Source organism: Muscardinus avellanarius (genome assembly GCF_963383645.1).
Source record: "Muscardinus avellanarius genome assembly, chromosome: 2".
NCBI classification, from domain to species: domain Eukaryota; kingdom Metazoa; phylum Chordata; class Mammalia; order Rodentia; family Gliridae; genus Muscardinus; species Muscardinus avellanarius.
This window is the reverse complement of record NC_137787.1, coordinates 7,209,973-7,237,811: the sequence shown is the minus strand read 5'-3', so window position 1 is coordinate 7,237,811 and position 27,839 is coordinate 7,209,973. Positions and strand designations below refer to the sequence as shown.

The 27,839-nt window shown below is 50.7% G+C and overlaps 1 protein-coding gene across 1 annotated transcript in view; it reads left to right on the top strand.

The window, feature by feature from the left end:
* Positions 1-27,839, top strand: part of INPP5D (inositol polyphosphate-5-phosphatase D) — a gene marked incomplete at both ends in the record, with an annotated part of 120,797 nt that overhangs the window by 69,417 nt on the left and 23,541 nt on the right. The window contains 11 exons of the mRNA XM_080689298.1: positions 731-811; positions 919-990; positions 2,801-2,924; positions 10,768-10,874; positions 13,089-13,191; positions 16,652-16,848; positions 17,268-17,385; positions 20,174-20,270; positions 21,007-21,145; positions 23,844-23,952; positions 24,108-24,196. Of these exons, the coding sequence (XP_080545424.1) occupies positions 731-811; positions 919-990; positions 2,801-2,924; positions 10,768-10,874; positions 13,089-13,191; positions 16,652-16,848; positions 17,268-17,385; positions 20,174-20,270; positions 21,007-21,145; positions 23,844-23,952; positions 24,108-24,196 (1,236 nt within the window). The remainder of the gene's footprint in view (positions 1-730; positions 812-918; positions 991-2,800; positions 2,925-10,767; positions 10,875-13,088; positions 13,192-16,651; positions 16,849-17,267; positions 17,386-20,173; positions 20,271-21,006; positions 21,146-23,843; positions 23,953-24,107; positions 24,197-27,839) is intronic.

Genomic DNA, 27,839 nt, shown 5'->3' with positions numbered 1-27,839 from the left:
GATGTCACACCGCCTGTGTTCTAGCAGGGGAACCTACAGCGAGCTTGTAAGCGGAGAAGATGAGTTCAGCTCACAACGCAGGGTAATTCCAGAGAGATGACCTGGTGGCTGTTTCAGCTAGAGTGGTCAGGGAAGGCGCCCTTGTGGCTCAGAGACCTGAATGACGAGGGCGGCCCTTCCCAGGTGAAATTCTTAGCAAGTATGGCTCTTGGCAGATGAGAAGCGGGGGTGACAGTGGCCCAGGTTGGGCTGCGAGAGCGTGCAGAGCCTTCGAGAACAGGGCAAGGAGTTTGCAGAATGTACTCTAGGGGAAACAGCCAGCCTCCGGTTTTTCGTTTTGTTGGTTTCGGGAACTGGGGTTAAACTCAGGGCATTCCACCTCTGAGCTGCATCTCCAGCCCTTTCTGTTTTTTTATTTTGAAACAGTCTCACTAAGTTACCGAAGGCTTCACTAAGTTGCCAAGGCTGGCTTCAAAACTGCGACCCTCCTGCCTCCGCCTCCCGAGTCCGGCAGCTGGGTGGGCCGAGGTGGGGTGGGGTGGGAGTAGAAGTGCCGTAGGAGAGCCCAGCAAAGTGGAGGTCTGGGTTTTGGCCTTGAGGATTTGCATCCTCGTCCGCAAAGGGAAACAACGGTGGGTGGTCTTTGGGGTGTGGGGAGGGCAGAATGAGCTGAGACGGGGCGCCCGCAGCACAGCCTCCTTCCAGCTCAGCCGCCCGCTTTGTCTCCCAGGTGCCTGGGGAGGCCAGTCCGATCAACATGGTGGCCAAGCTCAGCCAACTGACCAGCCTGCTGTCCTCCATCGAAGACAAGGTACTGAAGGCGCACTCCTCCTGGCTTCTCGGCGGCCCCTCTGCACGGGAGCGCGGGGGCCGTGGGCCCTGGGTCCCGCTGACTCTGTCCCCCACCGCTGCCCACAGGTCAAGGCCTTGCTGCACGAGGGCCCCGAGGCTCCGCACCGGCGCTCGCTCATCCCTCCGGTCACCTTTGAGGTAAGCGGCCGTGGCGGGGGAGCCTGGCCTCGGGCCCCACACAGGCAGCATCCCGGTCCCTGTGGGAAGAGGGCTTTAGGCTGGGGCTAGGGAAGGACAGGGCTGAATCACGTTCTGGAAAGATGGTTAGACATTAGAATCGGCTCTTAGAAGCCGGGCGTGGTGGTGCACACCTATAATGCCAGTACTTGAGAGGCTGAGGCAGGAGGATGGCAGGTTTGAGGCCAGCCTCGGCAACTTAGCAAGACCCTGTTTCAAAGTAAAAAATAAAAAAGGCTTGGAGGTGTAGCTCAGAAGTAGAATGCCACTAGGCTCAACCTCCAGGATGCCTAGAAGCATCCAGGAATTCCTCTTGATGGGGAAGCCATGAAGGAAGAACTCCCCATCCGCCCAAGATGCCGCCAACTTTGTCCTTTCCAGTATGGAAGCCAAGAGTGATATTAAACTGGATGTAAGTGGTGTCCCCGTGTGGAGTGGGCGTGGGGAAGGGCGGCGTTGGAGAACTACAGTTCCTGTGACTCCCTGGAGAGTGACTGGCACACACTCTCCAGGCGTGCGTCCAGATCCTGTTTTTCTAAGGATCCCCAGTGATTCGGTGCACCCAGCACGGCTGGATCCCTGCATTCAGAAACCCAGCGGGAGACCCCCGCTCCCCACCCCTAGTCCCTCAGGCCCTGCGAATAATCCTCTAAAAGATAGATGGCCATTTTCTGAGCACACCTAGGCGTCCTTTCTTCTAATTATCAGCAAGTGTTCAACTAGTGGCCGTACGAGGCCCGGGAGTTTATTACTAAAACCTTTCTGGACGTAGATGACACGTTGGTTAGTGAGTGTTGTCACAGTAACCTGGGAGTGAACGCGTCTCTAAGAGTTCATCAGTTCCCTCTGCCAGACCTGTTGGTTGCACAGCTGGGCACAGAGTGGGGGAGCCCAGCTCACCCCAACTCTGAGCATAGGGAGACCATTAAGTGTGCACATGGGAGGCTGGGAATGGGGAGGCGAGGAGCTAGCAGCATACAAGATGCCCACCCAGGGTCACCCAGCCTCTAGAGACAAGGGGCTCAGGCTGGCCATGGCGGCGCATGCCTGTAATCTCAGTACTTGGAAGCCTGAGAAAGGAGAATCATAGTAGGTTCGAGGCCAGCCTCAGTAGCTTGGTGAGGCCCTCAGCAACTTAGCAAAACCCTGCTTCAAAATAAAAAGTCAGCCGGGCGTGGTGGCGCACGCTTGTCATCCCCGCGCTTGGGAGGCGGAGACAGGAGGATTGCGCAGGTTCAAAGCCAGCCGCCTTGGCTTAAGAGACCCTGTTTCCAAATAAAAATAATATAAAATGGGTCTGGGAGTATAGCCCGGAGGTAGAAGGGTTTCCAGGAACCCCAGTACCACCAAATAAATACAGATAAAAAGTAGAGGCCAGGCATGGTGGTGCACGCTTGTCATCCCCAGCATTCGAGAGGTAGAGATAGGAGGATCGTGGTTCGAGGGCAGCCTCAGCTCCTTAGCGAGGCCCTTCGTGACTCAGTGAGACCCTGTTTCAAAAAATAAAAAGACTAAAAAATAGGGCTGGGGATGTAACTTAGAGATAGAATGCCCCTGGTTTCCATCCCCAGTACCACAAAATAAATATATAAATAAATAAAATAAAATAAAAAGTAGAAAGGGCTTGGGATGTAGTTCAGAGGTAGAATGCCCCTGGGCTCAGTCCCCAGAAACATAAAGAAATGACATAAATAATGACAGTGGGCTGACAGGTTGGTGCCACAAAAGCCTAGCCAGAATAACCAGTGAGCGCGTCTCTTCCCGTGTGAAGGTGAAGTCGGAGTCCCTGGGGATTCCTCAGAAGATGCAGCTAAAGGTGGATGTGGAGTCTGGGAAACTGATCATTAAGAAGTCCAAGGACGGCTCTGAGGACAAGTTCTACAGCCACAAGAAAAGTAAGGCCACTCACGCCCACCTGGCGCTGTGCCTGCTGGGCTTATGCAGATGGCTGGTCGATAGCTGACCGACCAGTGGCAAGGTCGGCGATGCCAGCCTGGCGGCACCTTGCAGGAGCCGTCCCCGTCCTGGATGCCCGCTGCGCCCCACCTGCCCCACTCCAGGTCGCCCCTCCTGGGGCCGCCTCTGCAGTCTGCCTGTCCGCGCCCCTGGGAATGAGCGCACACCGGATTATCTTGCCCTAGCAACAGTTAGAGAGTCTGTGTGCATGGCAGCTCTGTGTGCGTGTCTGTGTGTCTGTGTGTCTGTGTGTCTGTGTGTCTTGTCCTGCCCTGGACAAGCAGCCAAGCTGGCCTCCCCTGTCACCTCATTGTGCCTGGTACAATCTGCCTGGACTTTTTTCTTTTTCTTTTCTTTCTTAACTTTTTTTCTTTTCTTTTCTTTTCTTTTCTTTTCTTTTCTTTTCTTTTTTGTATACTGGGAATTAATTGAACCCAGGGGCATTCTACCTCTGAGCTACACCCCAGCCCTATTTGTGTGTGTGTGTGTGTGTGTGTGTGTGTGTGTGTGTGTGTGTTACTGAGGATGGCACCCAGGGGCATTTTACCTCTAAGCTACACTCCCAGCCCTATTTTTTATTCTTTATCTTGAAACAGTGTCTCACTGAGTTCAAAGGGTCTGTCTAAGTAGCTGAAGCTGTCCTTGAGCCCCGATCCTCCTGTTTCAGCCTCCCAAATGCTGGGATTAAAGCGTGCGCCACCATGCCTGGCTCCACATGGAATTTTTATTCTGGTACAAATGGCATGGTGTTTACAGAGCTGCTGGGTGGCAGCTCGGCACTGCCCAAGCTGAGCGCCCCCGAGGTACATAGACTTTGCAACCGACCCGCTCAAATGCACTCCCAGCAAATTCGCACCCAGCTCTGCCGTTGGCAGCTGTGCGGCTCGGGCATGTCACATTCAAGCTGCTTAGCAGCCGTGTGACCATGCCCACCTCTCTGGGCCTCAGTTTCCTCTTCTGTAAAGCAGAGGTTGAGAAAGATTAAGTAAATAAGACCAGATAGAAGCCAGCACATGGGGGTTTCTCCACGGCCTGATGTCACGCGGACTCCAAGCCGCCGGGGCTTTCCAAGTCTCACCATCAAATAAACTCACCCACGCCGTGCGCGGTGGTGCACGCTGACAACGCCAGCACTTGGGAGGCTGAGACAGGAGGATCACGGGTTTGGGGCCAGCCTCAGCAACTTAGCAAGAGGTAGGGATATTCTGGGTTTAATCCCCAGTACCACAAAAAATAAAATATAATGAATTCACCTGTAAAACGGTAACTATTCACACGACTGCTTCTTATGGAGAAACCGCTGTGGGCAGGACACTGGGGATTTCACCCCGTGAGTGGGACTGACGAGGCCCTGCCCACATGGAATTTTTTTTCTGCTGCCTGAAATGGCAAATAAATACCCAAGTACATTCATCCAGTGGCCGGCTTCCGAGAGGTGCTGGCAAAAAGACAAAAGAGTGTTTTGGGGTGGAAGGAGCAGACCGCAGAGCCGAGATGGGGACAGCTGCTCTGAGCTGGGCACAGGAGCGGAGGCCTCGCGGTGGAGAAGTGACCGGCCGGACGGGGGCAGGGGAAGAGTGCGCGGGCCTGGGGAGCAGCGTGCGCGGGGTGGGCTGACTTTAAATGAGGGCACACCACATTTCCAGCTGTGCCGTGAGACATGGCCGACGTGGGACTGTTCAGAACTACGGGGCCATCAGCTGCGTATGATTCAACCTCATAACTGTCGATCTCAGTAAGTCCCCTCCGAAGACACCAGCGCACGAAGGCATCTGATGACGGCATCCTACGGAAGCCTGTCTTTGGCGGGAGGTGGCTCCCGATCTGGTGTCTTAAGCCTCTGCTCCTGCAACAGTGGCGGAAGCCTTGAATGGGAGAGAGAGGGGACACTGAGCCAGAAATGAAAGAGAAGCCTCTCGGGGGAAGCAAATTACACAGAAAAAAAGAAATTGGACCATGAAACGTGAACAGGATGCCGCATGGAGAGGGGTCAGAGAAGAAAAGAGGAGAGGGAGGGAGGAGAGGGAGGGCAGCTCTGGGGACTGCCATTGTAACCAACATTTTTAAATGAAATAAAAACTCGGTGGAAGAATGGAAAAGACAAAGATAAGGAAAGCCCCCAGGAAGCTGAACAAGAGGAGGAAGTCGCGGAGAATAGGAGAGGTGTTTTCTTTTAAGTAGGGAAGCCCAATACTGGAGAAAACAGGGAGACAAGAAGTTCATAAAAGAAGAATTCAGAGCCAGGTGGCAGGTGCCTACGGTCCCAGTACTTGGGAGGCTGAGACAGGAAGATCACGGGTTTGAGGCCAGCCTCAGAAACTTGGTGAGACGCTCATCCACTTAGCAAGACCCTGTTTCCCAACAAAAAATAGAAAGGGCCAGCGGTGTAGTTCAGAGGTAGGAGTGCCCTTGGGTTCAATCCCCGATACCACACACACACACACACACACACACACACACACACACACACACACACACACGAAAGAAGAGGAAGAGGAAGAAGCCAGGAAAATCCCTTGGAGCTAAACACGCAGCGATGGAAGATCGCACAGCAGCAGCAGAAGATTCTAGAAAACTTGCCCCACAAACGGTGGCTTGCCGACTGCCCGGCCCCCTCCGAGGTCGCGCCCAGGTGGGCGGCCTTGCACTAAGATCTCACAGGACGTGGCAGATGACCACACTCACGGCTGTGCTTTAATAAATTAAAAGGATCCAGAGTCGATGCGAGGAAAGCGAATGGGTGAAACCAGGCCCGGGCTTGCCCTAGTCCAGGGCGCCACGCGGGGTACTCCGTCCATTCCTTCCCTGAGAGCTGGGACGACGCGTGTGCAATGTCTCCCGGGGACACGCTTAGAGGCTCCATACCACAGGGGCTGATCGCGCAGGCGCCCTGTGCCTAACGGGTGCCCAGATCCAGACCCCCCAGGAGGAAAACAGGTGCTCAGCACAAACCATTCCGTTTGTACAAGCCGCGTAGGCACAGCCAGCCGCTCGTGGCTCCGGGCCTAGTGGAGCCCTCCTGAAATCCAAGTCCCCGGACACCAGCACAGGCCGCGCTTGCCAACGAGCTCCAGTAAGGCCGGTGGGCGCCGCCGGGTTCCCTTCTGCACGCGGTGACCCAGGGCAGCGCTGCTCCTTGGCAGTCGCGCTGCGATCTAGATGGTGGAGCGAGGCCTCCAGCGTGGAGGACGACTTGAAACTCAGCCAAGCGGGAGCGTTTTCAGACACACAAGACCTCCGGATAAGCATCACCAAAGCACAGAAGGCTACTAGTGATGTCACGCTACCACACTGACGGTGGGACCAAGAAAGGGGACGACATGGAATTCAAGCAATAAGGTCCATCCCCAGAACCACAAAAGAAGGAAGAGGAGGGAGTAAGACCCAGCAATTATTAACTCCAGGAAAACAAAAAAGAGTTGTATAAGAAAAGCAGTCGGGCTGGTCTGTCCGTAGTGTTTCATTAGAACATAAACACTGAGTGCTTATCTGGCAGAATGAGACTCACTGGAAGGGTGATGGGGGCCGCAGTTGTGCGTTGGTGGGAGGGAGGGCCGCCTGGGCGTGTGTTTTCCGTAATGGAAAGTCCTGTGTAAGAGGAAAGGACTAAACCTGCAAGATCAGGAAGCAGAAACCTAAACACGATTTTATTTTATTTTTTTAAAGGAAATGTAGAGTAAAATTCCCAAAGAATCCATTAGCAGAGGTGAAATCAGTTGCTTCCACAGAGCAGGACTCTGAAGGGCGCAGGAATTAATGGAGTACTAGGGTTTGCAAAGGTCTTCTTATACAATATTTTCAATCTTGATTTTTTTTTTTTTTTGATGGTGCTAGGAACTAAACCCAGGGATATTCTACCTCCAACCTACACCCCCAGCCCTATTTTATTTTTTATTTTTATTTTATTTATTTGTTTGTTTGCAGTACTAAAGATGGAACCCAGGGGCATTTCACCTCTGAGCTACACCCCCAGCCCTATTTTTTTTTAAATTTTATTTTATTGGTGCACTGTATTCATACATCATAGTGGGATACAAACTTTTGTAGACATACATGCACACATCGCCCAGTCAGCCCCCACCCGATCCCCACCCCATTCTCTCCCCATCCCTCCCTCCCATGCTTGGCTTAGTGGTTGACATCTAGTATTATAGCAATTTATCCAAAATTAAAAATGATAATCTCACATAACAGTTTCATTTGTCTGATACCAAGCTTTTGATGACTTAAAGATAACATTTCAATATTTCTTTTTGCTTTCTTTCTTACCAGAGCATATTTTTCTCTGTTTTTTTAGGTGAAACTATCATATATTTATATATTTATTTTTCAGAAAAAAATCTATCCTAATATGGAATATGAATTCTAGATACCCAAAACGATCTTGAAAAAGAACAAAGCTAGCAGATATATATTTTCTGATTTCAAACCATATAAAGCTACAATAATTGAAACAGTGTAGTACTGTTATAAAGGCAGATATATAAACCATTGGAGTTAAATACAAGCCTAGAGCTAAATTCTTCCCTATATTGTCAAGTTATTTTTGACAAGGTTTCCACGAACATTTGGTGGTAGAAATAATAATCTTTTAACTAAATATTGTTGAAAAATAATAATTACATGGAAAAGAATAAAATTGGACCATTACCTAATCCCACATACAAGTATTAACTCAAAATAGATAAAAGACCTAAATATAAATCTTAAGACTATAAACTTTTAGAAGAAAATCTGGGTCATAAAACCTCACAACATTGAAATTGGCAGTGATTTCTTGGTTATGATTTCAATGGCACAGGCAACAGAAGAATATACAAACTCCCTAAAAAAAAAAAATTGTATATCCAAAGACAATGTAAACAGAGTTAAAAGTTACTAATAGAATGGGATAAAATATTTCCAAATGCTATATCTGAAGGTATATTAATATTCCAACTAGAAATCCTAAAAATTAACAACAATAAAGGCAAACAATACAATTTAGAGATAGGTAAAAGACTAACATAAATAATGAATCTCCACAATCTTAGTTGTCTGTTGGATGGAAAATCTTGTTTCTCTGGTTCTGGTGAGTGTTACCTATTTCTTCTTTGTAGTTAATCTCTTTGAGTATTTTCTCTAGCGCTGGTTTTGAAGACATAAATTCCTTCAGTTTCTGTTTGTCATGGAAGCTTCTTATTTCTCCATCTAATTTGATAGAAAGTTTTGCTGGGTAGGAAATTTTTGGCTGGAAGTTGTTTTCTTTCAGAGTTTGGAATATGTTACTCCAAGCCCTTCTGGCTCTCATGACTTGGTTTGGGAAGTCTGGAGTGATTCTAATTGGTTTGCCTCTGAATGTCACTTGGCCTTTTGTTTTTGTTGCCTTTAAGATTCTCTGCTTGGCTTCCACATTGGTCATTTTGACAATTATATGGCGTGGGGATCCTCTTCTCGGATCCTGTCTAAGGGAGTTCTATAAGTTTCCTGGATCTGTGTATCAACCTCTTGCTCTATATTTGGAAAATTTTCTGCTATTACTTCCTTGAAGAGATTGTTGATCCCTTTGGTTTCACTTTCTTTTCCCTCCTCTATTCCAATTATTCTTAGGTTAGCTCTCTTAAGATGGGCCCATATTTCTTCAATGTCAGATTCCTGCTGTTGGATATTTTTTTCTAGATTAGAAACTATGCGTTCATTTTTGGATTGCTCATCTTCTAAGAGCGAGATTCTGTTCTCCATGTGGTCTAATCGGTTGTTTGTGCTTTGAATTGAGGCCTTTACTTCATTAATTGCATCCTTTATCTCTTTCTGGCTCTCTCTGAGTTCTTTTCAAAGCACCTCTATTATTTCTACAGTTATTTTCCTGATTTGATCTTCTAGAAATCTCTGATTTTCTGTTTTATCGGGTTCTGATGTTGTGGGGTTGTGCGCATTCATTACTCCAGTGTTATTCCTCTTTCCCATGATTTCGGAGGTTTGTGCCTTCTCTGGGTTCTTCCCTTGGGTCACTATGACTTCACTTAAGGTGCTCTGGATCTCGAGTCAGTAGTATCTCAGACCCCACTACTCCTTTACTGGGTTGTATCACAGAGTCTCCGACCCAGGGAGTCGATAGAGGCTGCTTTAAACTATGGGGGGTGCCAGGTTGCACGTTCTCCTATGGTGTGATATCTCTGCCACCACCACTCCCCCACTGGGTCAAGTCCCAGGGAGTACAGTACTGGGATTTCTCCTCTGTGGCCCGCAATTTGACTCACTGTTCTTGAGTACGCAGATGTAGCTGTACTGGACTCGGTGAATTCACTGCTGCTGCCGCCGCCGGTGGCAATATGGCGCCTCTGCCATGCCCTCGGCCATGAGGCTGGCGTATTTTTTCTTCTCTGGTTTTGATTTCCACGCTGAATCCCTGCAGCATGTGCTGAGCTCAGCCACTGGGAGCTTTAAATGCTGTCTGCGCCGAAAGATCCCGCCTGGCTGTTCCGCAGCGGCTCACCTGGCTTGCTGTAGCCGTCCGCTGAGTTCGCCGCTGCCGCCGGCAGTATGGCGCTGCTGCCGCGTCCTCGGGCGCGTGTGTCTCCTCTGTGGCCCTGAGCTCTGTTCTCAGTCCGCTTTCTCTCTGGAGCCTGGTGGTTTTTTTGTTTTTCTGGTGATGGTGTTTTCTGGCTATGAAAGGCGCTGGTTTTGTGGTGATGGAGGTTGGTTGTTAGCGGGGCTCTTAAGCCCCGCTTTTCTCGGTCGCCATCTTCCCGGAAGTCTCTCTATTTTTTATTCTTTATTTTGAAACAGGGTCTCACCGAGTTGCAAAGGGCCTCACTAAGTAGTAACTGAGGCTGTCAGCGAACCGCCATCCTCCCGTCTCAGCTTCCCAAATGCTGGGATTACAAGTGTGCACCACCATGCCTGGCTCCTATTTTATTTTATTTTATTTTATTTTTTTATTTTATTTATTTATTTTTTTTTGCGGGTCTGGGGATGGAACCCAGGGGCATTTGACCTCCGGGCTACACCCCCTGCCCTATTTTTTATTCTTTATTTTGAAACCGGGTCTCACTGAGTTGCAGAGGCCTCACTAAGTAGCTGAGGCTGGCCGCGAACCGCCATCCTCCCGTCTCAGCCTCCCGAGTGCTGGGATGACAAGCGTGCGCCACCACGCCCGGCGTATTTTATTTTTTATTTGGAAGCAAGATCTCTCTCAGTTGTTGAGAGTCTCACTAAGTTACTGAGGCTGGCCTCGATCCTGTGATCCTCCTGGCTCAGCCTCCCAAGTACTGGGATTGTAGGTATGTCCACCATGCCCGGCTTTTCTCTTGATTACTGATAAAAATAAAAAGTAAAGATTGGCCAGGTATGGTGGCCCACGCTTGCAATCTCCGCGCTTGGGAGGTGGAGACAGGAGGATCGCACAGGTTCAAAGTCAGCAGCGCTGGCTTAAGAGACCGTTTCCAAAAATTAAAAAATTAAAAAGGTCTGGGAGTGTAGCCCGGAGGTAGAAGGGCTTCCAGGAACCCCAGTACCAAAATAAAAAAAAAGTAAAGATTGCAAATTAAATGCATACATAAATTCAAAGCAAAAGACAAAAAAAAGGAGAAGGAAGCAGGAAGGGAGAGGGATCAGTCTCGCTGACCCTGCTTGGCTGGCCACCTTGTTGCAGATGCCCCTTGTGGAGACCAGGCACGAACTCGGGGCTTGGCCTGGGGACGGGATGGTGGAGGGAGTGGGTGGTCAGGTGCCTGGAACGCTGCACAGACGTAGGCGCGCTGGCAGAATGGGAGCGTACAGATGACCCCCATCTTCCTTAAGTCCTGCAGCTCATCAAGTCTCAGAAGTTTCTGAACAAGCTGGTGATTTTGGTGGAGACCGAAAAGGAGAAGATCCTGCGGAAGGAATACGTTTTTGCCGACTCCAAAGTAAGTGGCCACAAACATCTGAGATGGAGCGGGAGGGGAGAGAGGGTCGCAGGGCTTCTGAAGGCCGCGGCGTGGCAGGCAGTGTGCGTGATTAGCACACTGTTGGCTGGGATTGGCTGTCCCAGGAGCATGCGTCCTTTCTGCAACCCCGCCAGGCCGCCTTCTGGCCGAGGGACCCATCCCTTCTCACCTGCATCTTCTGCAGCCCCGAGCCTGGGCTGGAGCTTTCAGCCTCTGGGCTGGATTTGTGCGCCCTTTGGGGCCACCGACACGCCTCAGGATTTCCAGCTGAGTCCTGACCAGTGCTGCCACTCCAAGACTTCCATGTCTGCCCTCTTCTTGACTGCAGAAGTGAGCTGCCCGGGCCAGGACTGGGGCCACAGGAGACCCCAGGGTTGGCCCCCGTACAGACAGAGGGAGATTCTCTGCCACCTGGGTGCTCCCCTTAGAAGTCCCAGCCAGGGCGGCAACCCCTCGCTGTCCAGCCCTCCCGAGGTGGTGAAAGAAGGCTGCGGCCCAGTAAGGGTGCCCACCACAGCTGGCGCTGCCCCACCCTGCGAGGCGCAGCTGGCGAGGACAGTGTGGGCGCTGGCAAGTGGCAGGGCCGAGGGGATGGTAGCCTGGCTGCGGGGCAGTGTCCAGGCCCCTGGGCTTAGGTCCCCAAACCAGCTAGCTCTGCCCCATTGCTGCAGACTGAAGAGGTTGAGACATGGCATCTTTTTTTATTTTTCCTTTCTTTTTAAGCCATATCCAGCTAAAAGCAGGTTTGAGCGAAGAGAGGCATCGTGACGTTTTTGTGAGCTGCTGTCTTCAGAGGGGACTTCCCGGGATTTGCAATTATGAAGTTGAATCACATAAAATTGCTGGCTTTGTAGGTCTGAAACGGTCCAGCAGTGGTCCTTTGATAGGGTGGAACCTGAAATTTGCTGTGCTGTCGACTGAAGTCAGCCCACCCCACCGACTGCAGCCTAGCGAGGGTGCGCCTGCTCTGGGCCATCTCTGGGCCCAAAAAAGTAAATGAAAAGGGTCAAGCAAGACAGCATCGGCTCTTTTCTTTTTAATCAGTTTCTTTAGTTTAGATTTTTTTTCATTACATAAATAATCTATTCTCCTCAGTGTAAAAGTAGCAAATCCAGCCGGGTGAGGTAGTGCACTCCTGTAATCCCAACACTTGGGCAGCTGAGGCAGGAGGATTGCAGATTCAAGGACAGCCTCAGTACTTAACAAGGACAGCCTCAGTACTTAACAAGGACAGCTTCAGTACTTAACAAGGACAGCCTCAGTACTTAACAAGGACAGCCTCAATACTTAACAAGGACAGCCTCAGTACTTAGCAAGGCCCTCAGCAGCTCAGAGACTGTTTCAGAATAAAAAAATAAAAAGGTCTGGGGGTATAGTTTAGAGGTAGAATGCTCCTAGATTAATAAAGAAAAGAAAAAAGAGCAGCTACAAATAAGCAAAAGTTTAAAGTAAAAACACCCGCATGCCACTAGCTGACTGCGGATGTTTTGAGTCAACCCATGCAGGTGGTTTTTTTAAAAACAAGTGCCCAGATGCTGTTCAGGCCGCTTCTGCCCGGTCGCTTCCCCTGTCTAACCGTGTCTTGTGGCCAGCTCTCCTGGTTGGGAAGGTACTTCTGAATGACCATGTTAAAGCCTGGCAGCATTCTAACTTATAAAATGATGCCTGAATCCCCTGCGATTGAACCTCAGGTTGTTTCTGAGTTTCTCTTATTTCCGACCTGTGCTGCAGTGGCGTGACAGGGCTGGGTGTCGGTGCCTATATATTCAAGGCCCATCCCGCACTGGACCGGCTGGATCAAGGAAGCCATGTGCCTGACTTTGACCACATATTTCATATTCCTAGGTTGCTGACTGCGAGTCCCTATCGATTTATACCCTCCTCAGTTTGTTTGTTTGTTTTGCAGTCCTGGGGATGGAACCCAGAGGCATTCTACCTCCAAGCTCCACCCCCAGCCCTATTTATTTTTTACTTTGAAACCGGGTCTCACTGAGTTGCAGAGGGCCTCACTAAGTAGCTCAGGCTGTCCACAAACCGCAATCCTCCTGTCTCGGCCTCCCGAATGCTGGGATTATAAGCGTGCGCCACCACCCCGGCTCTCCTCAGTTTTCTTGAAGCTGCCCAAGTCCTGCACAAAATGTCCTGGACAGGGAGGTGGAGCCGTTCTCAGTCTGTCTGTCCTTCCATCCCCAGAAGAGAGAAGGCTTCTGCCAGCTCCTGCAGCAGATGAAGAACAAGCACTCGGAGCAGCCGGAGCCCGACATGATCACCATCTTCATCGGCACCTGGAACATGGGTGGGTCTCCGGGCCCCCAGGTCACCTTTCCTTGTTTTGCTTTCCAGTCTCAGCCTCTGCGAGTTGGGGGCACCTGCCTCCCTGCCACAGTCCCTGGCATATCCCAGCAGCCTCCTTTAATTAATTCTGCCCTTTTTACTAAGAAGATAGTAAGAAAATTGAGCTCTGAGACTCCTGTACCCAAGAGCAGCCGCGTGGAGTCCTTCCCAGGCATGAGGTTTTAGAGAAAGAGTCTGAATATTTAAGTGAAGGAGCTCGTGGGTACCCTGCCAGCCTTAGGCAACTTCCAAGGGGCCTGGAGCAAAGAAATCCACCCCAGATTGAGAGAGAGAGAGAGAGAGAGAGAGAGAGAGAGGGGGGGGGGGCAGGGAGAGAGAGAGAGAATGAGAATGAATGAGAGAGAGAATGAGAGGGAGAGATGGATGGATGGATGGATGGATGGATGGATGGATGGATGGATGGGTGGGTGGATGGATAGTAGAGGATGCCCACAGAAATTTGAATTTCATATAAACAACAAAAAATTTTAAGTATAAGTGTTTGGCTAGAAATAAACGAATATCAGGAACCCAGGGGCATTCTACCTCCAGGCTATACTCCCAGACCAATTTTTTATTTTGGAAAATATAAAATGGGGGGGATGGGCCGGGTGTGGTAGTATACTTTTGTGACATTTGTAATCCCAGTACTTGGGAGGCTGAGATAGGAGGGTTGCAGGCCCAAAGCCAGCCTCAGCAGCTTAGCAAGATTCTATTTCAAAATTAAAAATAAAAGCCGGGCATGGCGGCGCACGCTTGTAATCCCAGTACCTGGGGGGGCTGAGACAAGAGGATCACAGATTGGAAGACGGCCTCAGCAAGTGCGGGACTCTCTCTCATCAATGTGCTGAGACTCTCATCAACCCAGAGAGACCACGTTTCAAAATAAAAACAAAATAGGCTAGGGCCGCAGCTTGGAGGTAGAATGCTCATAGGTTTAATCCCTAGTAGTGCACGCATACACACGCATGTGTACACGCATGCACACACACCCAAGAGTGTAGCTTGGAGATTGAATACCCCTGGATTCAATCCCCAGCACCAGAAAAGAAGGAGAGGGGACTGGGAGGGAGCTCAGAGGTAGAACCCCTCTGGGTTCAATCTCCACTACCATGAAAAGAAAAAAAAAAAGAAATACCAAAGATATGCTAAATATATATTAGACTAAATATATATACACTATACACTAATATATGTTGATATGCTAAATATATGTATTATACAAATTTTACATTATACTAAATAGTGTTGTGGTAGAGGTACCCAGCTAAAAATAAATAAGTAGGTAGGAGACAGCCAATTAAATATGAGCCTCAGATAAACAGCCGTTACATGGGGGCATACTTATTCTAAGAGTCGCCCATTTACCCACCTTTGTCCTGGGCAGATTCAGGCCACCCCATGCCAGCCCTGCACATGGTCACCTGGCAGAGACCTGGAGGGGGGGGCGAGCACCCTTCCCAGAGGAACATGCTGCCGGGATATGCAAGGGCAGGGGAGGAGCCGGGATCCCAGGAAGGGGACAGGAGGCCGGGCTTCCACGTCCCTGCCAGCTACACCCCTGTTCTCTCAGGCTTCAGGCCCCCTGTGCCTTCTGCCCCGCAGCTTGCTGGGCTGAGCCCAGGTGTTCAGGGGCCACAGCAGCACTGAAGTAGCCACTGCCAGGGCCGGGGCCCTCGTCCCTTCCGCCCTTGTCAGTCTGTCCACTGGCCCGCAGGCTTGGAGATCACCAACACAGAACTGCAGAAAATGCCAGGAGCATGCAGAAATTTGATTATCAGGATGACCAAAGCCCTTAGAAATGAAACCAGACAAAGTATACGGGCTATGGAAAGAACACGCCTACGTGGCTCAGAGCCTTGCCATTTTTTCTCATCAGCAGAGAGTTCTTTGTTTTTGTTTATCTTGTTTTAGTTTGGTACCAGGGAGTGAACTCTCTGGTTCACTCCCTGGTACCAAATCCCGGGCATCTTACCTCTTAGCTGAACCTGTAGCCCTACTTTCTTCCTTCCTTCCTTCCTTCCTTCCTTCCTTCCTTTCTTTCTTTCTTCCTTTGTTCCTTCCTTCCTTCCTTTCTTTCTTTTTGCGGTACTGGGATGGAACCTAGGGGCATTCTAATTCTGAGTGACTCCCCCAACCCTATTTTTTATTCTTTATTTTGAAACAGGGTCTCGCTGAGTTGCAAAGAGCCTCACTAAGTAGCAGCTGAGGCTGTCTAAGAACCACGATCCTCCTGTCTCAGCCTCCCGAATGCTGGGATTACAAGCGTGCACCACCATGCGCGGCTCATGTCTATCTAATTTTGAAGCAGGGTCTCGCTATGTTGCTAAGAGCCTTGCTAAGTAGCTGAGGCTGCCCTCAAACCTGTGATCCTGTCTCAGCCTCCCAAGCACTGGGATTACAGGTGTGGTGGGGCATGCCTGGTAACAGGCATCGTCCCACTGCATGATACATTTCCCACATGGGACATGGAGGGGCTGGCGGGGTCCGCGCTGCCGGCAGGCAAGGTGAGAGGGTCTCCACAGATAGCAACCCGCCAACCCCCGCACTCATGCACCCACTGGGAGCCCCTGGGGAGCAGAATCCAGCGGCGGTTGCTACGTTACTTCCTGCTTCTTAGTCTTTGTGAGGCAAGAAGTGTGTCTCTGCAGGAGAGGGGAGGAATTGTTTTCCCATCCTTCAAGGGCATTGTGGGAAGAAGTAGACCTTTTGTCATTCTTTGATGGAAGGAGCTGTTTCCACTCAATTTTTCGAAATGGGAATGGAGAGGAATTGCACGTTCTTCTTGTTTCTCTGGCGAATACCTGCTCCTCTGTGCTCTCGGCCTAGCTCTCTCTTTTCAAGGAAGCCAGTGGGGCCAAAGTCTCCACCTCAAAGGTGACAGCTCCCTCGTGGAGACGCCCGTAGAATGGAAACTCCAGAAGGACAGGGCTGAGTCTCAGCTGCTACCGCTGCCCTAGCACGGTGAACGCGGTTCGCCATCTTGTTGAAGCACTTCAGGTCACCGTAGGGAATCTTCTGGAGTTTCCATGCTTCGCAGCTTAACATCATCTTTAAAAAAAGACGTCTCTGCTGGGTGTGCTGGTGCATCCCTGTGATCTTGACACATGGAAATCTGAGACAGAAGAATCAGAGACTTGAGATCAGCGCAGTAACTTACCAAGATCCTGCTTCAGTATAAAAATTTGAAAGGGCCAGGAGTATAGCTCAGTGGCTGAGTGCCCCTGAGTTCATCCCCAGTGCCACGCAAAGCAAGAGAGATTTCTCTAAGCTCCCACCCTGGGTCCTGGACGGTGTTGGCCCTTAGTTCTTTGTCCGAGGCATTTGCGTGATCTTGTGTGACTGTATGACCCCTGTTTTGAATTCCCCTGGCGCTGTTGACCTGCCTCTGACTCACATGGTGTTGGGTTTTGCTGTTGAAGGTAACGCCCCCCCTCCCAAGAAGATCACGTCCTGGTTTCTCTCCAAGGGGCAGGGAAAGACGCGGGACGACTCGGCCGACTACATCCCTCATGACATCTACGTGATCGGCACCCAGGAGGACCCCCTGGGTGAGAAGGAGTGGCTGGAGATACTCCGACACTCCCTGCAGGAAGTCACCAGCATGACCTTTAAAACGGTGAGCAGCCAGCCGCGTCCATGTGGGGCTCCTGGACACTGGGCTCGGCTTTGCGGAGAGCAGCTTGGAGACCTGGGTGGGTGCATCCTGTAAAGTCTCCCTCTCCATCCGGAGACGCGAAGGTCCCCCACAGAAATGTACCGAGGGGCCGGGGTCCACGGGCTACTACCCAAATCCCTGACCTCGCCTCTCCAACCCTGCTTGTAGGACGTAGTCTTGACTTCTTAGAAACATCATCAACCCCAGGTCCTATCTTCAAGATCCTTTGTCTTGGCACCAGGCATTGTCAGGAGCTCCCCTGAAGACTGGGGATTATACATGGGCATCCTCCCCAGGGGCCAGGGCCGGGGTGGATCACCACGCTCTGGGCTCAAACACTACCCCTTGGCTGAGGGCTGCAATGTTGTCCTCCCTCCCAGGTGGCCATCCACACGCTCTGGAACATCCGCATAGTGGTGTTGGCCAAGCCGGAGCACGAGAACAGGATCAGCCACATCTGCACGGACAATGTGAAGACGGGCATCGCCAACACGCTGGGTGAGCGGGGAGGGACCGTCCACTCGCAGCCCGCTCTGCTCATCCTCCGGCTTACCCAGACATCTCTCCGTCAAGCCCTGACAGCCTCATCCTGGGACCTCCCCGCCCGGGGTAAAGCTGACGGTTGGGCTCCCCAGCCGAAACATCCAGGGTCTCCGCCAGCTCTGGGGGTCTGGCTCCAGTGGAGGTCTGACTCGGTGCATCTCGGGTGTGAGCCTGAGGCCTCAAGTCTAGCAAGCTCCCAGGTGCCAGACTTTCCATGAACACCCCCCCCCCCCTTTGAGTAGCAAGAACCCAGAATGGGTTGGCAGACTCGTGCCGGGAAGGGCCGGGTGGTGACTACTGTAGGCTTCCTAGACCACGTGCAGCTGCCCAGCTTTGCCTTCGTCCCTGGAAAGCTGCTACAGTCAACTCAGAAACGGATGCGCTGGCTTCATCGCGACTTTATGAACAAGGCTGGAATTGACACGGGCCATTGGCTGCCGCCTGATCTGCCAGCCCTGGGTGGGCGTCCAGTGACAGGATCCCTGCTCTCCTGGATAGGTGGACAGCCCTTGAGTAAAAAGGGCAAGCCAGTCGGGCATGGTGGCACACGCTAGTCATCCCAGCATTTGGGAGGCTGAGACGGGAGGACCACGCTTCGCAGACAGCCTCAGCTACTTAGGCTGCTTGCAGCTCAGTGAGACCCTGTTTCAAAGTAAAGAATAAAAAATAGGGCTGAGGGAATCTTCCATCCTGCTTTCCTTACCGATGCTCACAATTTGCACGAGCCCCTCACATGCACCTCATTTCTGACCAGCCTACCCCTCAGGTGCTCAAGAATCAGCCTGGCTTGTGTTTCTTGGGGGACAGAGCAAGGTTTCAAACTGCAGCCTGGTCAGGACCACCCAAAGCAGGGATGAATGAGTCTGGTCAGAGAGGCCACCTGGAGGCCAGCGGAGGCCCTGCGGGGCGGGTGGGCTGTGTCACACCCTCTCCACTCTAGGTGAGACACAGAGACGGCACTTAGAGCGAAGGGCAGAGCAGTGTTCTAGAAAAAGAATCTGTAAACGCTGAGATCTGAATTTTGTATTTTCACGGGCCATTAAAGATTATTTTTTCTTCTCATTTCCCCCCCTCAATCATGGGAAAATGTAAAAGCCAGCCAGATGTGGTGGTATGTGCCTTTAGTATCAGTACTTGGAAGGCGGAGGCAGGATGAGAGTGGTCAGAGACCAGCCTCAGAACTCAGTGAGACTCTGTTTCAAAATAAAAGGGGGACCCTAGGGGTGTAATTCAGAGGTAAAATGACCATGGGTTCAATCTGCAGTACCACACAAATAAATAAAAATGTAAAAGCCTGGGGCCCCGGCCCTAGGACTTAGCAAACACATCCCTGGGCCCCAGAAGTGCTTTTAATTTTTTCCTTTCTTTGGTACTGGGGATTGAACTCCAGTATAAAAAAAAGTACCCCAGTACCATTCTACCTCCAAGCTCCACTCCCATCCTGATTTAAAATCTTATTTAGAAACAGGGTCTCACTAGGTTGCTGAGAGCCTCACTAAGTTTCTGAGGCTGGCTTTGAACCTGGGATCCTCCCATCTCAGCCTCCCAAGTACTGGGATTACAAGTGCGTGCCCCACCCTCACCCCACGCTTGGCCAGGGCCCTAGAATTTCTAACTCAGAAGCAGAATCTGGTGATTCTCCTTCCAACAAGTTCCCAGTTGCTACTGTTGCTGGTCTGAGGAACACACTTTGAGAACCACTAGTCTAGACTAGATCAAAGCCTTGGGAGGAAAAGGTGTGTTCTCAGTGAGGGTCATTGGTCCCCCTGCAACACAGCTGGGCCACCTTCTCCAGAATGTTCTAGAGCCTTCTGGCTGTTCTGATCATCCCTGCCTGCTCGACAGAGTGGCCATTCATGTTAATCTCCCTGCCCTTTAGAGAGAAGGCAAGAGTGGGTGACCTCGGCCTCCTTCCTCTGCCCTGCGGAGAAGTTCAAGGCCGTTAAGATCCATCCACCTGTCACCTCGTCCATTCATCTGGCCCTGTTTCCTTCTCTTGCCTCCTACTCCCTACCCTGTTCTGTTTATTTTTTGTTTATTTATTTATTTTATGGTACTGGGGATGGAACCCAGGGGCATTCCACCTCCAAGCTACACCCCAGCCCGTATTTTTTATTCTTTATTTTGAAGCAGGTTCTCACTAAGTTGCAGAGGGCCTCACTAAGTAGCTGAGGCTGGCCGCAAACCTGCGATCCTCTGTCTCAGCCTCCCAAGTACTGGGATGACAAGCGTGCGCCACCACGCCCGGCACCCCTCACCTGTTCTCTTGCTCTTTGGCAATACCATTTCCTCACCAGGATTTCCTACGCCTTGGCGAGTCTGCCTGGTTTTTTTTTTAAATACATCTTTATCGGTGCATTGTAATTAGACATCATAACAGGTGTCCTGTGATGGAGCATCCATGCACACGGCCCTGGGTGTTTCTCCGCCCTTCCCCGTACGTTCATTGAGATTGGTATTGGTAATTTTGTGTATGTACAGAACAGCATTTGAACCACGGCCTTCATCAGTCTCCTCCCCGCCTCCCCTGTCCCCCATCGCCCCAGGGGAGGCTCCTCCTTTGTCCCTTTTGTTACCGTTTTCCCTCTAGCTTCTACATAGGGGAACACGCACACCCATTCGCTTTCCGAGCCCGGCTTCTCTCACTTGGCATGACGTCCTCTGGTTCCCTCCCTTTTCCTGACAATGACGTCATTGTGTTCTTTGTGGCTAATACGCCAATCCTTCTGTCTCTTCCCTCTAGGGAACAAGGGCGCCGTGGGCGTGTCGTTCATGTTCAATGGGACCTCTCTGGGGTTCGTTAACAGCCATCTGACTTCCGGCAGTGAAAAGAAGCTCAGGTAATGGGGCTTGGTCCCCCGAGCCCGTATGGGGATATCTGTGCACACTGCCCTCATACCCTGAACGCCATTGGCCCGCTCAGCCCTGCTGGGCACCGGGGCACCCGCCGGCCTGACAGGGCTCCCACACTCCCAGCAGAGACAACTGCGGCCCATCAGGGACCTCACCTGTGGGCACCTCTAGTGTGGAGGACAGAAAAGGCACTCGTGTTGTTAACCTAAAAGACACCTAAATCCCACTCCCTTATATAGGGAGATCCTCGTCTGGGGCCCCCTTAGAGAGCAAAGCCCATTTTGCCCATGGATGAGCCGATCATGAGGATGGCCGTCTAAAACATCCACTGCAGCCGGGCGTGGCGGCGCACGCTTGTAATCCCAGCATTTGGGAGGCTGAGATCAAAGGATCACGGTTCACAGACAGCCTCAGCTACTTAGGCCCTTTGCAACTCAGTGAGACCCTGTTTCAAAATAAAGAATAAAAAATAGGGCTGGTGATATAACTTGAAGGTAGAATGCCCCTGAGTTCCATCCCCAGTATGGAAAAATATATAAAAATAAATAAATTAATTAATAATAAAGTATCCACTGCTGGGCAGGCCCAGCTGCTTGGGCTCCAGCCCTGCCCACCTGCCATTTAGATGACCCACCACAGTAGGCTGGACACACCGCACTGACTTCCTGCCATAGCAGGGTGGGGACGGAGCCACCGGATGGCTGATATTTTTTCTTGAATTAGGCGAAACCAAAACTACATGAACATTCTCCGGTTCCTGGCTCTGGGGGATAAGAAACTGAGTCCCTTCAACATCACACACCGCTTCACCCACCTTTTCTGGCTCGGTGACCTCAACTATCGCGTGGAGCTGCCCACCTGGGTAAGGGGCACGCCTGGGGCTGGGCTGCGGGGGACGGTCAGTCACCGAGACGGGCACACCCAAAGTGCGGGCCCCAACTGTTTCCACGTGGACGGAGCCCCGGCCTTTCTTTACCGCTCTGTCTGCTCATGCCCACTCCCTTCCCCACTGTCACGCCCCACTCCCCATCCCGGCACTCAGGTCCCCTGGCCAGCTGGCAGAGCCCCTCAGCTTGCCAGGGCAGGTCCAGGAAGGGCAGAGCCTGAGGGGGCCAGCTTCTATCTCATCAGACTGCTCACGGCTAGTCTAAGGAAGAGGCCCCTTGAGTTGTCGCCTCTCCGTGGTCCACCAGGAAGTGGGGGGCAGGTGTGACCACAGGAAGTGTCTAGAATGTGTGTGCTTCTTTCTGGTGCTCTTGGGGGCTGGGACATGGCTAGACGTGGGGGTGGAAGAGTGGGTGCCCTTCTTCCTGGAGACCGGGGTTCACAGCTGGTTCCACGCCACTTGGGGACTGGAAAAGCTTTCACCCAGCAATCCTGCCAGGGAGGAAGGAATAGAGTTGATTTGCAGGCGGGGATACTGAGGCACGGCTGGACTAAGAAAATGCTGAGGTTAGCTGGGAATGGCGGCACACACCTGAGACAGGAGGATTTCATGTTCAAGGCCAGCCTCGGCAACACCGCATCAACCTGGTGATACCCTGTTTTATTTATTTATTTATTTATTTATTTATTTATTTATTTATTTTACAGTAATGGGGATGGAACCCAGGGGCATTCTACCTCCGAGTTACACCTCCAGCCCTATTTTTTATTCTTTATTTTGAAATAGGGCCTCACTAAGTTTCAAAGAGCCTCAATAAGCAGTAGCTGAGACTGTCCTCGAAGCATAGTCCTCCTGTCTCAGCCTCCCAAATGCTGGTATTACAAGCATGTGCCACCACACCCAGCTCTATTTATTTATTTATTTATTTATTTATTTATTTATTTATTTTAGCACTGGGGATTGAACCCAGGGGCATTTCTATCTCCAAGCTACACTCCCAGCACTATTTTTTATTCTTTATTTTGAAACAGGGCCTCACAAGGTTGATGAAACTCTTACTCCTTGCTGGGGCTGACTATGAACCTGCTGTCCTCCTGTCTCAGCCTCCCACGCACTAATATTACAAGTGTGCACCATTAGGCCAGGCTGAGACCCTGTTTTATATATATATTTATTTTTGGCGGATCTGGCGATGGAACCCATAGGCATTTGACCTCTGAGCTACACCCCCTGCCCAATTTTTTATTCTTTATTTTGAAACCGGGTCTCACTGAGTTGCAGAGGGCCTCACTAAGTAGCTGAGGCTGTCCATGAACCGCGATCCTCCTGTCTCAGCCTCCCAAATGCTGGAATTGCAAGCGTGCGCCACCACGCCCAGCTTAAGACCCTGTTTTAAAATAAATAAGCCAGGAGTAGTGGTACACACTTGTAATCCTAGTATTTGGGAGTTTGAGAAGGAGAGACTGCAGATACGAAGCCAGCCTCAGCAACTTAGTAAGATCCTGTTTCCAAATAAAAAATAAAATAAGTCTGGGAGTATAGCCCAGAGTTACTGGGTTCCATCCCCATTAACACAAAAATAAATAAGTAAATAATAAATACAAGGGGCTCAAGGTGTGCTCAGAAATAGAATGTCCCTGGGTTCAATCTCTAGTACCACAAACAAAAAAAACAAAAAAAAAGGAAAAATTACTGAGTGCCAATTATATGTCAAAAAGGGAGTTGGGATTGAGCTAGGACCTTCTGCCCCCAACCCCTGGCATCTCCCCACAGGCCCCCAGCCCCTCAGCTGCCTCTGGGCCTCTGCTGGCTGCCAGCTCTGTAGAGCTGGGCAGGAGCGCCAGTGGCCGGCTCTGGATCGTGCCCAACCACTCGGTTCCCACAGGATGCTCCCGGACGGCTTCTCCCTCCCTCATGGTGGAGCTGGTCCGTGGGAGGGTAGGCAGGGCCCCACATCCTGACCCTGTCCAGTGATGGGGCCGCACAGTCACTCACCAGGACAGTGGCTCAGAGCTTGGTTCCAGGTCACAGAAGTGGCAGGAGGGAGGACCCCTGAATTCCAAGGCCAGTGCACCCCGCCAGTGCTGCACTGACCCTCAGAGTCAGGCCACCCAGGATCAGGAGGCTGACACCCAGAGACGCCAAGGCTTGGGCTTCCTTCCTGATCTTGGGCTTACTGCGGGTGGTCCTTGTCCCGCCTGGAGAAGAGAAAGCAAGAGAGACAGAGTTTCCTGTTCTGTGAAGTGTTAATAAAAACACTGAAGTCAGCCGGGCGTGGTGGCGCACGCTTGTCATCCCCGCGCTTGGGAGGCGGAGACAGGAGGATCGCGCAGGTTCGAAGCCAGCCACGCACGCTGGCTTAGGAGACCCTGTTTCCAAAAATGAAAATGTAAAAATAGGTCTGGGAGTGTAGCCCGGAGGTAGAAGGGCTTCCAGGAACCCCAGTACTACCAAAAAAAAAAAAAAAAACACTGAAGTCAGCGGGTGAAGATTAAGAGCCCAGGGGCGTGGGTCATTGGGTTGACACTGCCTGCTCTTCCAGGGTTTCCTTATTAAGTAGTTGGGGACCAGAAAGCAGCAATGCAGCCCCCCAGGAAAGGCCCTGGCCGCGTGGCAGGCAGCTGGGAGCTCCGCTCACTGCCAGGCTGTCTCACCTGGCTCGTTCTCGTTCCAGGAGGCAGAAACCATTGTGCAGAAGATCAGGCAGCAGCAGTACGCAGATCTCCTGTCCCACGACCAGCTGCTCATGGAGAGGAAGGAGCAGAAGGTCTTCCTGCACTTCGGTGGGCACACCGTCTGTCCTCGCGCCCTTTCCAGCCGCCCTTCTGTCTCCCCAGATACCCCTCCTGCGGGAAGGATGCCATCTGCCAAGAAGGGGAGCTTGGCCAGAGGTGAGAGTTGGGGAAGCGCAACCGAAACCTGAGTGTTTCTGTTTCAGAGGAGGAAGAAATCACGTTCGCGCCCACCTACCGTTTTGAAAGACTGACTCGGGACAAGTACGCCTACACCAAGCAGAAGGCGACAGGGGTGAGTCCCCCAGGGACCCTCCGCCCCTCGCCCACCTGGCCTACCCGCCCCTCCGTGTCTGCTCCAGAAAGGCCGACAGACCAGGAAAGAAACAAATGAGAAGTCACCGTGGGTTCCTGTCACGTGCAAAAACTAAGCAGCCAGCTGTGCACAGGGACCTGCACTAGGAACCCGCTGGTTTATCTTCCACCTGGATATTCTAAGAGGATATTCTGAACTATTTTACTTACTTATTTATTTTATTTATTTATTTTTTGTGGTACTGGGGGTGGAACCCAGGGGCATTCTACCTCCAAGAGCTGTACCCCCAGCCCTATTTTTATTTTTATTCTTTATTTTGAAACAGGGTCTCACTGAGTTGTAAAGGACCTCACTAAGTATTAGCTGAGGCTGTCCTCGAACCATGATTCTCCTGACTCGGCCTCCCAAATGCTGAAATTACAAGCATGTGCCACCACGCCTGGCTTGCCTATTTATTTATTTATATATTTATGGCACTAGGGATGAAACTCAGAGGCATTCTACTCTGAGCTATATCCTCAGCCTTCTTTACTTTTTTATTTTGAAACGGGGTCTTGCTAAGTTGCTGAGGCTGACCTCAAACCTGTGATCCTCCTATCTCAGTCTCTCAAGTACTGGGAATGTTTATAAGCATGGCCACCACCCCTGGCCCAATTTAATATCTTTCCTTTTTTTTTTTTTTTTTTGTTTTCTTTAGTACTGGAAGCTGAACACAAGAGCATTCTACCTCAGAGCTATAATCCCAGCCCTATTTTATTTTTTATTTGGGGCTGGCTGCAAACTTGTGGTCCTCCTGTCTCAGCCTCCCAAGTACTGGAATCCCAGTCTTGTGCCACCACACCCAACCCAGTTAACATCATAATGAGGTCACTTGTGTTCCAGGGAACCACATTTGGGGGGAGAGGCAATAAAACATCTCCTTGTTCATTTGTTGGCGATATTCACTGGTGGCCTGTCATGGTCAGGCACCCTCCTAGGTGCTGAGAGGTCTCATCTGAATGACTGTCTGACTCAGGGAGTCTATGGTAGGAAAGACCAGAAAATACCCACCTAACCGTAACCGATACAGAACACGAGCCTGTAGAGTGCGACAGGTTGCGGTCAGAGGAGGAAATGACCACAGGGTCAGGGAAGAATCTGGAGACCTCTTGAGATGCCTCAAAGGGCAGCTTGGGCTTTGACGGCGCCGTGAACGAGGGGGCAGCGGGGCGGACACATTACAGCTTGAAGGAGGAAGAGGACCTGGAGCTGGGGTCAGAGGTCCAGGTACACTTGACAAGGCCAGTGGGAATGGCGGTGAAATCGGACCCCAGGCAGATGAGGGTGGTTCTTCTGGGGGGTGAGCAGATGAATCGCTGGGGAAGCTTTTCAGAAATACAGGTGCCTGGGCCTCGGCCCCCTGCCTGACACGGCAGGTGTGGGGGAGCCTGTCTTAGCATAGTCATGGAGATCCATGCTACAGGCCAAGAGGATGTGATGCTATTGACAGCATCTGTGAGGACTAAACATTCATGATCCAGGAATTGCACTTTGGTTTATACTCAAAAGAAATTGTTATCCAGGTGTGGCTATTTTTTTATTTGGGGCTGGCTGCAAACCTGTGGTCCTATTGTCTCAGCCTCCCAAATACTAGAATTCCAGGCTTGTGCCATCATACCCAACCCAATTAATATCCTAATGAGGCCAAACCGTGATTACAAATGCACGCTTGTAATCCCAGCATTCAGGAGTCTGAGACCAGAGGACTGTGGTTTGCGGACAGCCTCAGCTACTTACTTAGTGAGGCCCTTTGCAACTCAGTGAGACTCTGTTTCAAAATAAAGAATAAAAAATAGGGCTGGGGTGTAGGTCAGAGGTAGAATGCCCCAGGGTTCCATCACCAGTACCACACACACAAAAAAGAAGAAATTAGTATATTCATCCACCAAAAAGGTAGGTACATGAATGTTTAGAGCAGCTTCATTCAGTCTCCCAAACTGGAAACAACCCTGTGTCTAATAACAGTAGCCATAGTACTATATATAAAACAGTAACAGTACCGTGCATAGCAATAAAAGTAGTTCTAGTATCACAGAGTAGTATAATGTGTATAAATAAAATGGAATACTACTTACTCAATAAAATGAAGGAACTTTTATGAGCAATAATATTGTAGCCGGACATAGTTGCACACACTTGTGATCCTAGAACTTAGGAGGCTGAGACAGGAGGATCACAGGCTGGAGGCCAGCCTCAGCAACTTAGTGAAGCCATCTGCAATTTAGTAAGACCCTGTTTCAAAAATAAAAAGGGCTGGGAGTGTAGCTCAGAGGTAGAATGCCCCTGGCATCCCCAGTACCACACACAAATTAAAGAGCAGACGCAAAAGAATGTGTGCTGAATGAATCTACCTTTACATGGTTCAAGAGTAGAAATAATTAACCAATGGAGATGTTAGTTACCAAATTGCCCTCCAGGAGGCGCTGGTGTTGACAAGGAAAGGGCTACTGGGGCCTCCTGAGATGGTGGGCATCGTATCTTGATCCAGGCGGTAGTTCAGTGGGTGTCCACAAGTGTTAAAGTCCATGCAGCTGCACACATAAGGGTAGTATGCATTACTTCGTGTAAGTTTGTTTGTTTTTTTAATTATTTACTTGTCTGCCCAGAAGCCAGGCATGGTGGCACACACCTATAATTCCAGTACTTGGGAGGCTGGGATGGGAGGATTGCAAGTTCAAGGCCAGCAAGACCCTGTTTCAAATTACAAAATAAAACCGGTTGGAGATGTAGCTTGGCGCTAGAGTGTCCCTGGGTTCAGTCCCCAGGATAGGGGGAAAGAAAGAATGAAAGCTAAATGGAGAAATAAAGCAGGGGTGGGCTCTGTTAGGATGGGTTCCTTTAGGTTTGTAGTTAGAAAGGAAAGAGCTAAACCCGGGGGTAAGGATGCTGTTTAAGGAGGGCTGGTGGCTCTGCCACTCTGCCCATCCCAGCCGGCAGAGGTCCTGCCTCCCACTCTAGCCAAGGCTCTGCAGAGGGCTCACCGTGTAGTGGGTATCGCTGGCACGATTCCATGGATGGATGAATATATATAGGTGTAGCCTATGGCTCAAATATATCCTTAAAGTAAGTAAACGGGGCGTGATGCTGGACACCTGTAATTCTATCTAGTACACGGGAGACTGAGGAGGATCACAGGTTCAAGGCCAGCCTCAGCAACTTAGCAAGACATCGTTTCAAAATAAAGTAAAAAATAAATAAATAAAGGCTGGCAGTGTGGCTCGGAGGTAGAATACCTTTGGGTTCAGTCCCTAGAGTACAAAAAAAAAAAAAAGCAGAGATTTAGGATGTCAGACTGGGCCACCACAGTAGGCTTCGGACTTTTTAAGCAAGGTAAGCGTTTAAAACCACTTATGGGCCAGGCGTGGTGGCGCACACTTGTAATCCTAGTGCTTGAGGCTGAGATAGGAAGACCACAGCTTTGCTGCCAGCCTCAGCTACTTAGCGAGGTCCTCCGCAACTTAGTGAGAACTGCTTCAAGATAAACAAAATATAAAATTTGAACTGGGGGTATAGCTCAGAGGTAGAATGCCCCTGGGTTAAATCCCCAGTACTACCAAAAATAAATAAATAATAAAACACAGGG